Source organism: Neomonachus schauinslandi, chromosome 2 (genome assembly GCF_002201575.2).
Source record: "Neomonachus schauinslandi chromosome 2, ASM220157v2, whole genome shotgun sequence".
In the NCBI taxonomy this organism is placed as follows: domain Eukaryota; kingdom Metazoa; phylum Chordata; class Mammalia; order Carnivora; family Phocidae; genus Neomonachus; species Neomonachus schauinslandi.
Window position 1 is genome coordinate 120,623,914 of NC_058404.1, and position 12,680 is coordinate 120,636,593.

Consider the following 12,680-nt stretch of genomic DNA (forward strand, 5'->3'; position numbering starts at 1 on the left):
AGTGTGCGGGGTCCAGGGGCGGATGCCAAATGGGGCTGTGGGTGGCAGGGTACAGCCCCTCTCCTCCCAGCCGCGACCCCCTGCCCATTCTCCTTCCCTAATCCCGGCCTGCCAGCAACAGTGACACCTGAGCGGGGACTGGGCGGCGGAGGCGGCAGGCCCACTGGACTGGCAGCCGGGAGAAAACAGGGCGGGGGGGCGGGGACGGCGAGGAGGAGCGGGAGGCGGGACGAGCGGGGAGGCCGCTACCTAGCAGTGAGTGACGCGCACGTCAGCCAATGGGCGCCCACAGCTTCGACGTCGGGGCGGGGAGCGAGGGGCTGGCTCCGCAGGGAGGTGGAGGCTGCCGGGGCGCTGGAGGCGGGGGCCGGGAGGAGGAAGGGGAGGAGGCGGAGGCGGGCGCGGTGGCGGAGGTGGAGGCGGCGGCGGCGGCGGAGGAGGAGGAGGGTAGGTTGCGCCCGGGACTGTGTCTGCCGAGCTCCGCGGCTGTGCCTGTGTGAGTGAAGGAGCGGCGCGGGGAGGCAGAGACGAGCGCGGGCGAGCGCAGCGGCGGGACGTCTCCGGCGGCCGCGGACAAGCGGCGGCGCCTAGTGTGGGGAAGCAGCGGCGGCAACAGCAGTAGCAGCAGCAGCGGCGGCCGCCTCTCCGCCGCCGGAGACGCCGAGGCACGGCTGGTGGCACTGACATCGGCGGCCCTGCCTCTTCTCTCTCGCCCCCGGCCCTCCCCATGTGATCGGTCTTAATCCCGGCAGAGTGCGCGCGTGGGGCTCCATTCCGCGGTGCCCGGTTTCCTTGCCAGGGTGGGTGCTCCTGTGTGCGCTTCTCCTCCCCATCCCCCTTCCCCCAAGAATAAAAGAAGAACCAAGAGGCGTGCTTAGAAAATAAATAAATAACCACCACACACGCGCAGCCCGGAGCGGAGTCGGCGGGGCTGGCGGCGGCGGAGGAGGAGTGAAGGCGGCGGCGGCGGCGAAGGAGGAGGAGGTGGAGGAGGAGGAGGAGGAGGAGGGACGCGCGAGAAGGCAGTAACTTTAAAGCCAGCTCAGAGCCCAGACCTCCAGCCGAGCGGTTTGCAGCGCGGCGGCGGCGGCGTTGAGTGTCTGGCCCGCCGGTCCGGTCGGGGTGTGCATTAGGACGGACGAGCAGCGCGTCGCTGTCCCCCGGCGGCTGGAGATGTCCGAGCCAAAGGCAATTGATCCCAAGTTGTCGACGACCGACAGGGTGGTGAAAGGTAAGCGGCGCGCCGCGGTCGCCCGGGTGCACCGTGTGCCGCAGGAACCCTCAACGGCTTGCCTCCCTTCCCCCCGCCTCCGGTTCTCTCCTTGCTCCAGCCACGGACCTTCTAGGATATTGTGCAACCCTCGAACCCCCCTCCTTTGCGCGCCCTTCCCCCAGGCCTCCCACCCGGGCCCACTTGGGGCATTTTTATTTACGGGGGCGTCAGTTGGCAAATGGCTGAGCAGCGGGGAGGCGGCGGCGGGGGTGGCGGTGGCGGGAGGGGGCGCCCGGGGGGGTGGTTGCTGGCAGGGTGTAGCTGCTGTGACAGAAATAGGAAGTGGGTGGCTGCTCGCAGGCTTGCATGGGATCGGGTTTATGATTTTCTTTTGCAGAGGGAGGGGTGATTTATGGCTTTTTAAAAATTAATATGGCATTTTTATGTGGCCGTGGCTTTCCACCGCCTGCCTCGCTCGGGCAGGGTTCTCTCGGCGCTCCATTGCAGCAATTCCCTCCGCGCCCCCTCCCCCTCCCCCTGAAAAGGCCTGCACAGGACTCGCGAGAGAGCGGGAGAGCGTGGGGGGAGCCCGGCGCTTCCTTCCGCGCGGAGCGGGGGCGGCCGCAGGCGGAGGGGGTGGCCGAGGGGACGCGCGGGGGCCGCGGGAGGCGGGGAACGACCCGTGAGCCCCGCCGCCGCCGCCCCGGGATTCCCCCGCAGGCCCTGAGAAAGACACGAAAAGCAGTTCTCCAACCTCCCTCGCCACCCGAGCCTTCCCCCGCCGACCTGTCATTGCTCTTGAATGGTTCCCCGCTGGAGCACACCTCCCCCGTGGTAACCTCACCCTGCTCGCTCCTTCCATGCCCCTGGCACCCCCTTGTTAACAGGCTCTTTGATTCCTATTATTGGCTCCTCTCCCCTGCCCCGGGATCGTGTATACTTCTGCCTCTGGGGTTTCTGGAGTAGAGAAGCCGGGATGCGTGGGGTGAGGAAGGGGACCACCAGTGGTCTTTCTTGCTCGGGAAAACCCGCCGTCCTCGTTGTGTTCCGTGGTGGAGTGGGGGAGGAACCATCCTACGAATCCTGGAAGGATGGGACAACAGAGCAGCTCCGCCAAGATTAAGTAGTGTCCCTCATTCCTGGTGTTAGGACCCGGAGCAGAGCAGGGATGGGGTATGGGCTAGGCGCGCAAGGGGCCTCTGAAATTGGAAACAGCACTGTCTGGTGTGGCGTGTGGCGTGTGTGTTTGTATGTGTGTGTCTGTGTGTGTGTGTGTCTGCGCGCGCTGTGTGTAAACCTGAGATAGTATCTAATGTGGCCATGCAAGTAGAGTGCAAGGCAATAAAGTCATTTGCCCCGTGAGCACTTAGATGAAGTAACTCAGTAGCCATAAGACCATGATACAGAAGTCCTGGGGTGTCAGAACTCTTCATTGCTCCATTCAGATTTGCTCAGTTTTTAAAGTTGTGTGTGTGTGTTCCTGGTGATGGGGGGAGATTATTCTCTCCTTCTTAAAAAAAGAACACAAAATATCTTTTCTTGTTTTGGTTTTATTAGAATCAGTCCTGCTTGAATGCAGTGTTTATAGACTCATCAAAATAAGGAGGAAATACCTTTGCAAAAAGGATTGGAAATAGGACTATAGATGCACAGCTGTTCTTTCTGCAGGCATGGCTCCCCATGTTAAAACGGTGAATTCAAATTCATTCGAAAGAACTAGGCTTTGTATTAAGGGTTTCTGTTGACATTTTCAAAAATTAAGACCTTTTGCTGAACTATCAGAGTATTTACCTAATATGTGAAGTTTAGGTGTAACTTCAATCTGTGTGTTTAGATTGCCTGTTTTCAAAACAATTATACACTTGATCTTAGCCAAAAGGCCGAGCAGCGATCAAAACAGTTAATGTAAAGCTTACGATTCAAATGATAGCAGTAAATGTGTCAACAATTAAAAAACATTCATATGTGCACACATAAGTTCAGGTTCCCTGTTTTAAATCACAAAGTGTGGCTTTTCCCTGTAAATGGAAAGTTGTCAAGCAGGGAAGAATGTAAAAATAATTGTCCATATGTTCTGGCTTGGTGTCTTTACCGATTAATGTGAAGGAGCCCATTCAACCATTCCATGCCTATTTGCCTTGCTTTTTTCCAATGCTGTAATATTTTTATAAATGGCTCTTTATTGTAAGTACACAACCCCCCCATAATTCCAAAGAAATGATTTACATATTTTTGCAGCACTGAAATGCACATGTGGATAATATAGGAATATAGGGAAGTCTCAAAATAGGAAAAGGTAATTTTGCATTTGTTTTGATAAGGATCTTGATGTGAATTTTGAATGTGAAATTTTGTTTATAGGAAAGAAGTTTTATTGACAAATCCTAATTTTAAGGTGGGCATGCTGTTTTTCTTATGCTTTCTTACAGATTTTATATTGTTGGCTTAACAGGAATTATCAAAAGGTGGATCCAACATTTTGTCACATATGTGGTTTTTATAACTAATTATTTGAAATGGTAATCTATTTTGATTATCAGTTCTCTAAGAAATAGCATTTCCCCAGTATACACACGCTTAGTGAGTAGAAAGTGCATGTATGATGAATGGAAAACATGACCAAATGATTTTTCGTATTTACAAAATCAGATAAGACATAGTTCATGTAACCATGGCTTTAAATTTTGTTAGAACGTCATCTCAGTGGTCTGAGATTGACTCTTTAACGCAGGAAAAGGATTATCCTTGAGGAAATTTTTGTGCTCCTTAAACTTTCTCTCCTTTTACAAAGTACAGATAGTAGTATTTGGTTACATATAGAAATAAGTATTTGGATCATTATTACCATGGCATGCCATGGTGTTTGTTTACAGTTATCTGCATTAGTGTCATCTGGCTTTTGTTGTATAACAAATTGCTATTTACAAATAAAGCTGTGCTTGTGGTTTTGTTTGTAGTAATACCATGATGTGACGGCTTTCTTGATTTGTACTTCCAGAATGCAACTTTAGAAAGGTAGGTTGAGTTTAAGTCTCAACTAACTATGCAATTTTTCAGGTTCATAGCATCTTCTAGAGTGTGTTCGGAGCCCGTGATCAGTTTTCCAAATCTTAAAAATGAAAGGGAATGGCAGCATTGGAGATAAAAAGCATTCATTTAGGTTACTGCAGAAAAAAAGTTACTTCATTTAGCAAAACTGGTGCTGTTTCATTTTTGACTGTTCTTGGATAAAAACAATGGAAAGTATAAAAATTCATAGAAAAGATCTTGGGTAATGCTCTTCGTTGGAAATCCGAATAATTTGATCCATTTACTGTTTTACATTTTTTAAGGAAACAAAGTATATGCATAACTATATGGCAAAAGATGGAGAGCAGTAAAGAGAAGAATGACCACTCTCCCCGCTTTCCCCCAGCACACCACATAGTCTGGATTTTCTCTGCAGTGGTGCTCCACAGGGCTGGTTTAAAACTGGCTTTTGTTCATTTCTCCCTGCCTGTTCCTGCCTTTAACTCCTTGACTGGCCCTAACATTCCCTCTTGGCTATAGAACTTTGCTACACGAAAGTCATACACTTAGAGGAAGTTAAATTGTATGTGATGGGTGCTTGCTTTGTTGCATGTCTTTCCCTTCCTTTTGATCCCATCCCTAAGTATTTTCTAAAGGGCCTCTTACCTTAACCCAAACTGATTTTAATGGTAGAAATTCCGGATACCATGACAGATTGATGGGGGGTAAATTCCTGGGAAGAGTTTTGGGGAATTTCTCAAAAACTCTTAAGAAGCGAAATTTGTGCTGTGTGTCAGGTTACTTTTGGCTGTGGGGGAATTAAAAAAACAACACAAAAACAAAAAGCGCTGTCTTTCTTTGTATTGCCAGCTTTTATAGACTGTGAAGACAAAATACACATAGGGAAATTCTGGAAGGATATCTAAGATCATATAATCAAGGAGCTGGTAGCTAAGCAAAATATTAAGTAAACAAGGATTCAAGCCACCAGTGTTACTAGCTGAATGAGATGGTAATACTGCTTAAGAAGAAAATAAAAATATGCTACATCAGTAATAATCATCATGTTTGGATTTTGAAACAAAGTATTAAATAATGCCATTTCTTTGTGGTGTGTCAAGAAGAGCTCATTGTGAATTTATTTTACTTAGGTTTATTACCATCAGTTCAGTTATTCTGTGTATATTTTTTGTATCTGGTTTTCCATTTGAGTACAGTAAAACCGCATTAATTCAATCTTATTAAACGTCAGTGTTTGGTGGCTAAAGTTTACATCAGCACTGGATATGAAGAAAGGGGTCTGCTAATCTAATTAATACTATAAACAACACGATTTGGGCATGGTTAATATACTTAACAAAACAGATTCTTTTCAGGACATACTGAATAGCATGTAAATTAATGCTATTAATTATAAATTAGATTAATCTATTAGTATTTTCTTTCAGGATTTCTACTGTAAAGTCAATATAACAAAAATGCATGGTTTTCAAAACATTTTGTAAACTTAAGGCTGAAAGCAACAATTGAGACTGTGATTCAGGGAAATTCCAGTGATTCTAAAGTGCCATCAATTAGAAAATTAACATTTAAAAAATAATATTTTTTTTGGAAACTGGGGGAGAAAGAACCTCTACTTTAAATGAGCCATGTATTTTAAGACATCCAGTTAAAATGTGAAAAAAGTAACACCTTAGAATCTAGTTAGAGGTTTACTCCAACTTTTGTTTATGTTAGTTTAAAAATACGCCATTTTAAGTCTATTCATGTTTTAAGTCTATTTGTTTCTATAAGTATGACCTGTTTTTATTTGTAATCTTAGAAATATGAAATATGACTGACTGATATACTGTACGCTTATAACTTTTATAATTGGCCTCTTATACTTTTCCTTATCTTTTCTGTGTCAGCCATGTGTAAAGTTGGAACTAATTATGAAACCAAATAAAGAATCCATTTAGAGTGACCTCATTGGAAAACAGCATTTTTCTAGACATACCTTCCTCTTAGCAAATCCAGTTAAATTACTATTTTGAAAGTTTTGTGAAAATATTGGACACTCCAGAACTGTAGAGAATGATGATGATTCATGATCTGGAACTTTGGTAAATACTAAAAAATCATATTGTTAACTTTTTTCCAGCAACTTTCTTGATATTCAAGAGAAATACAGTGAGATTTTGAATTCCATCTTTCTGTAATTGCCCTGTTATATTTTTAAGTCACAGGCTATTTTCCTCAAATGTAAAATTGTACTCACCCCTCACTTGTGGGAACTTGAACTCACCACTCATAAGTGGAATTTGAGAGCCCACGCAGTCATGCTTGCTCCCCTCGCCTGGGAATGGCTGTTTGGTCACTGCTGACACAGAATTACAAATGACAGCGTGTTAATAATGTATTTTCAGGGTCACTCAAGAATAGTCAGAACAATTAGTATTGAAATCTGTGAATGCCTTGGGTCTACAACAGTAGCTTATGGTGGCATTTATTTTATAGTTGAAGAAATGGAGACAGAATAGATAGAATGGTCGGTCACAGGTGGGACTAGAATGCAGGTAAGTGTAAGCACATTCTTTCCTTTAGCAGAGATGCTCTTCTTTTGAAAATCTATTTGAAACTGTGACTTCTTTTGGTATATTTAAGCTATCACATTTTTTTTCAAACTTCTCTTTACTGAATTACTAGCTATATAAAATAGCTGTAATAGGAGAAGAAGCTTTTATACCTGTGTATTTAGCAGAAATATAAATTCTGATGATAAATGTTATAATCTGGTTTGATCTTGGCATGAGGTTTACTAAAGGAAAACTGTTAAAAATTATTTTCTGTTCAGGTATATACACAGAAATAGAAATAGCATATTCTCCTGCTAAAAAGTTTTATGTACTTTTATTTTGAAGGTGGTTACCATAAGCCTCTTTGTCTGAATTTCAGATAATGGCCCATACAGTTGATCTGGTTTGAGGATTTTATTAATTTCTAGAGAATGATCAAATGAAAATACCAGCCAATGCTTCTTAAGGTGTTCACTCCTTTTTTTTTTTTTTAAAGATTTTATTTATTTATTTGACAGAGAGAGAGTTAGCGAGAGCAGGAACACAAGCAGGGGGAGTGGGAGAGGGAGAAGCAGGCTTCCTGTGGAGCCCGATGCAGGACTCGATCCCAGGACCCTGGGATCATGACCTGAGCCGAAGGCAGGCGCTTAACGGCTGAGCCACCCAGGCGCCCCACTCCTTTTTTAAAATATAGTCATCAGGTGGGAATGTAGGCACTGAAACATGATTTCAGTTTATAAACTAAGTCCTTAGTAGTCTTGATATTTTCAGTATTTTTAACCCATTTTATTTTTACCATATTTCCTTCTTCTGTCTTCACACAGGCTCTATCATTGATAAGCCATCAATTATATATTTCATATGAAGTCAAATAAAACATTTCATATTCCTCTACTGTTAGGTATTCTGAATAATGGCTTAAATCAGATGGACTGTCAGCTTGAGGACCCTAGACCTATGGCTGGGATCTCAAATCCATTTTACAAATGTATATGCAGTAGCCAAAACCTTGAAATTAAAAACAAAAACTGAGGAAGCAGTAATTGTTTATTAAATTACTACATTTTTGGAATTAGATGTATTCTTTGTAAGACCATCATAGAGAGAAATAGAATTTTCTGTTTATCTTCTTCTTATTTTCTTAATCCATGCTTTTGCCTCACAGCAAAATATGATGGTCTGTCTGACTTTCTATGAACTATCTCCTGGAACTGGAAATTCTGCGAATGTCTGCAGAAAGCAAAACAAACAAATAGATACCAGAGATTTATGTTAACAGCTGCCTCCAGATTATGACATGCCACCTTACAATGTTTGTCAGTTTCAGGTACCTTTCTACAGTTATAAAACCAGAAGAATGATGGTTGATGTTGAGACATAGAGCTTTATTTATATGGAGCTAAATTTTAAAAAAATCCCACCAGCTCTAAGGTTCTAAGACTTAGAGTCTCTTCTTATAGTAACTGTCTAGATCCACTTTATTTTTATCTTTCTGGGGAAGGAGCTACTACTTCTGATATAAAATGTTCAGTTGTCTCTATGTAGCATTAGAATGTTTTGGAGATTCTAGTATGTCGGTGTCTAAACTGTGTCTCCCAGGATGCTGCGTATGCTTGGAAGGTACATAAAATTGTTTGTTAATATGTATATTCAGAGTTTTAGTTTGAAAACTGTGGTCATTGCCCCAGTGGTGCCTGGCTCAGTGCCTTGCTTCTTAGGCACTGAATCTGTTCTTGTCAAATGACTTTGGACATTGTACAGTTCTGACGTGTGCCTCCTAAAGCAATAAATGGAGACAGATTATATGTTTATTTTGAGCTCATTATACTCTGATTCTTTGTAAATTGTTCTATAATGACTGTATGGTTAATTGGAATGCTTCCTTCTCCAGCCATATCAGGGAATACAGTATGAGAAGGAGATATTAATAAGGTTATATAATTAGATTGAGGGCAGTTTTGTTGTTTGGTCATTTGCACTGGCTTTATGCCAGTTGGGTTTAAAAGGCTAAATCCTTTTCACTGTAATATATTAGCTTGAACTTGAAAGCTTTCTTTCAGTTTTTGTCGTATTTCCCCATAGACTGATCAAATTTTGACAGGTGAGAAAAAATATGTTAATCACTCAGTATTTGACATATTGGGTGATATATATTTTTTATTGTTTAGATTTGGACTTGAAGAGAAAAGGACCTGGCAAATTCCATGAAAAAACAAACAAACAAAACCAAGACCAGAAAAAAACCCTCTTCCTTTGTTTACATCTCAATTTATCATTTTCTGTAATGCTTTTGTAATTCAGAAATGCAGCCTTCTTCAACATAACCTCCTGCCCTCCTCCTGCCCTCCTCTGGCCCCCAAAATGTCATTGGATTCTATCCAGTGGGAAGATATATGGGCTATGAGAAGTTAAAAAAATGTGGCACCAACTCTGCTGACTCCTTATATTTTCCTAAGTGGGCTTTAAGCCATCCGTTGACATGTGTTTTTAAACATCCTGTAAGCTCTGCCATTTTATCAAATTAAATTAAAAGCACAATATATTGTCTTACAATGACAGAACCTGAGTCAGGACTTCCAAGTTTGTGTTGTTGTTGTTGTTGTTATTTTGCTTTTTACAAAGGAATTAAATTTTTTTTTTTTTCATTATACCTGGCATCGTTGGTCTGCTCTGCATATTTAATGTTAATAAAGTACATGCGTACCTTCTCTGTGTGGGTTTGATTATTGTCATGGTAACAGTTCTCATCACTTAATTCTCATCATTCAAGCCTTGATTCAAATGTTGCCTCCTCTGGGACCCACATCTCCTGATATCTTCAGTTGGAGTAAAGGGACTCAGCCTCTTCATTTTCATGGAGGACACCTTGAATAGAGCATGCCCTGTGAAGATTTGTTTACCTATCTGCCTCCTTCCCAGGAAATGGAGAGCCCAGGAGAGTGGGGCCTGGCTTCACATATCTTTATATATTTAGACCTAGTACAATGCCTACTGTAGATTAGACCCTTGATACGTGGTTGCTTAAAATGAACAGAATAACAGATAAAGGGTAAGAGGGGTTTGAATTTCTAAATTGTAGGGTTCTTTTCTATTTTGAAATTTTGTGGATCTCGAATCATGGGCAGCTCACAAACTTCTGGTGAGTTTCTTGGTTGGTAAGTGCCAATCCTGTAGAAGGGTTTTTTCGCCAGTGTTTTTGAAATGCTTTCTTTTGGTTAGTTGAGCTTATATGTTTCTGCCCAATAGACAACCTGCAGAAGCATAATTGACAGGAGTGGCTCACCCAGGATGTGCTTGGTTTTCAGTGGGTCATTGTCAGTCAGAGGGGGTATAGGTCAAGTTTCTCAAAGGGGGGTGATTTTTTTTCTTCAGGAGGACTGGTGATGATACCAAGTTGAAGGAGAACCACTATGATGACAAGCCTCTGGGAGGCTTAGATTAGACTGCACCATTATATTGCTTGCTTAGAAAAATACACAAATGCAAATGAATAAAAGCTAATATATTTAGGAATCAGAACAGAGATGTAAAACATACTTGCAGGCCTAGAAAAGACATGTCTGTGTAATACTAATAAAAAAATCTTCAGGCGCATCACATGAGTGTAGGCTGCTTGTGAGTCAGCTCTCCTGATGGCATGTCTACGTGGTGAATGTTTTTATAAAAGCTCAGCTCTGGGATCCACATCAGCTGGGAGGGAGTATGGGGAGGCTCCTGCTCTCAACCTGGTCCTTACAGGGGACCACTGAGCTGCTAGCCCAGACTTGGTCAGATGCCTCCCCACTAAAAGCAGGCTTCCAGGACTTTCTAAGCTCCCATTTATGGGCTAGGATTTCATCTGTTTCCCTAGTGCTGTGAAAGTGAAAATACTTTTCCTTCATGGAGTTGAAGGCTAGGGAAATTAGAGTGTCCCACATAAAATCACATCATTGTCAACTTCTGCCAATTTGCATTCAGCAGTCAGGAGGAATCTCTCTGTTGCCTTCACCTCTGGTCAGAATTCTACTTGAGTACTTTGTGTCATTCCACATGCACTTTGAGAAGGAGGTGTAGAAAACTTGCAGTATCTTAAAAAAAAAAAAAGGTTCCTCCCCCTTCCCCAAGTTATTAAAGAACTTAAAATTGTGACAGGAACTGAGAGATTATTCAGTCTGAATGAGAAAAGGTTGAGTGGTAATTTAACTGTAGAGTTTGGGCTTTAAAAAGTCTCTTTCTACAGTGGATCACACTCATTATCACCACTATCAACTGAATAAGAGAAAACACTATGGGCAAGCATCTGTGATTTAGGTGACTTTTTTTTTTAAAGCAGTCATGGACATTTAACACTGGTGTAGATTATGGGGGAATCTTTTGAACAGAGAATAAATGGCTCTCATTTATTTGGGTTGTATGTGATCTAAATCTAAAATTACGAAGTTTTGAAGCTGGGAGAAACCTTGGAAATCAACCCCTCATCTGGCCTGAAGCCAGTGCCCTGACTCTGTATGGTGAGAGCGACTGAGAGATGAGTGGGAGAACTTTTATCTCTTATACTTGCTGTGTCTGAACCAAAGCAAAACAAACCAAACTCAGAATTGGAAGGTGCAGCGATGATCTAGCCCAGTGTGGAATGTCCTGTCCAGCCTGCGTGATGGATGGTAATCCCACTGTTTCACGAACACATGTAATGAGGAGTTCCCTACTTACTGAGACCTGCTCTCATTTCTGCTTGCCAGAGTGCTTCCTTAGGGTTGATACCAGTCTAAATGCTGGAGTACACAGTCATTATGCTCTGGAGTACACAGTCATTATGCCTAGCATTGCTCTACAGAGTTCCATAAAATGGGCCTTGTCTTTCACAAGAGAGCTTATTTGACATTTAAAACAACTTTCATGTTCTTAAGTCTTCTAGCTATACTCCATATGGCATCATTTCTGGGTCCTTCCCCAGCCCAGTAGCCTTTCTTTAAAACCATGTAGGTTGTTAGGGTCTTTGGAAAATGGAGACGTGAGTTAAGGTACATCGTGGCTAATCTACTTTCATCGAACCTCCAGCACCTTGAGCTTGGTTGCCTAAGCAGTCTTGCTTTACTCTTCTGTGTCCTCATGCTGACCCTTAAACTTCCTGAAACTCTAGTCCTTCACTGGTGGGCCCAGTCTAGTATGCATCCCATGATGCCCCTTGGCTGGGTGAGGACTGCCACTGCCATTTTACTCCTTGTGCCCTTTCTATTGAAATTCCCTTCAGTTGTATCACCTCCCAGGACTGCAGCTTTCAGGTGTCAAATACCTAACCTCTGTAAGTAGAGCTTTCCAGAAAACCTGAATAGCAGATACATGGCTTTCTCTCTGGAGGTGTTGCTTTAATTTTACTTTTATTTGTAATACAGACCAATAATAAAGACAGCATGATAGCTTGACACCGTGGTGATGTTAGCGTGGTAACTGAGGACAGGCCAAGTCCCTTGCTGACTTTGCAAATCACACCACCACGAAGGCAGCTCAGCACGCCACTCGCCCAGAGCCGTCCCTGCCTCCTCTGCCACCCAGTCTTTGAAGGCTGTTGATAAACAGCTCCTAAGGCCTTTGGGTTTGGCTAACCCAGTGAGTTCGATTGTCATTTGATAACTAGTTTAAGTTTCACTGAGGCCTAAAAGAGGCCAGTGCCTTCCAACTAGGGTGTCACAACACATTCCTGTGTCCCACTCAGCTGTGAGGTATTAACAGATACTGACAACAACGTACAGATGTTTGCAAATGACTTATTTAAAAATATCTATGTATAAACGAGGGTGGATTCATGCTCAACCCTAAAATACTACTTTCCCTTAACGTTCTGATGTGTTTCCTCATGCAGGAGAGGAAGGGATAGAGCTGCGGCTGTCATGGTGGGCATCTTGCATAACCTGCAGTCTTCT

General features: G+C 43.2%; 1 protein-coding gene across 3 annotated transcripts in view; it reads left to right on the forward strand.

Moving 5' to 3' along the window:
- Positions 1–438: 438 nt before the first annotated feature.
- PPP3CA (protein phosphatase 3 catalytic subunit alpha) overlaps positions 439–12,680 on the forward strand; it is a 314,998-nt gene continuing 302,756 nt past the window's right edge. For all 3 annotated transcript variants that reach the window (XM_044912904.1, XM_044912905.1, XM_044912906.1), the window contains exon 1: positions 439–1,231. In XM_044912904.1, the coding sequence (XP_044768839.1) occupies positions 1,174–1,231 (58 nt within the window). In that variant the 5' untranslated portion in view covers positions 439–1,173. The remainder of the gene's footprint in view (positions 1,232–12,680) is intronic.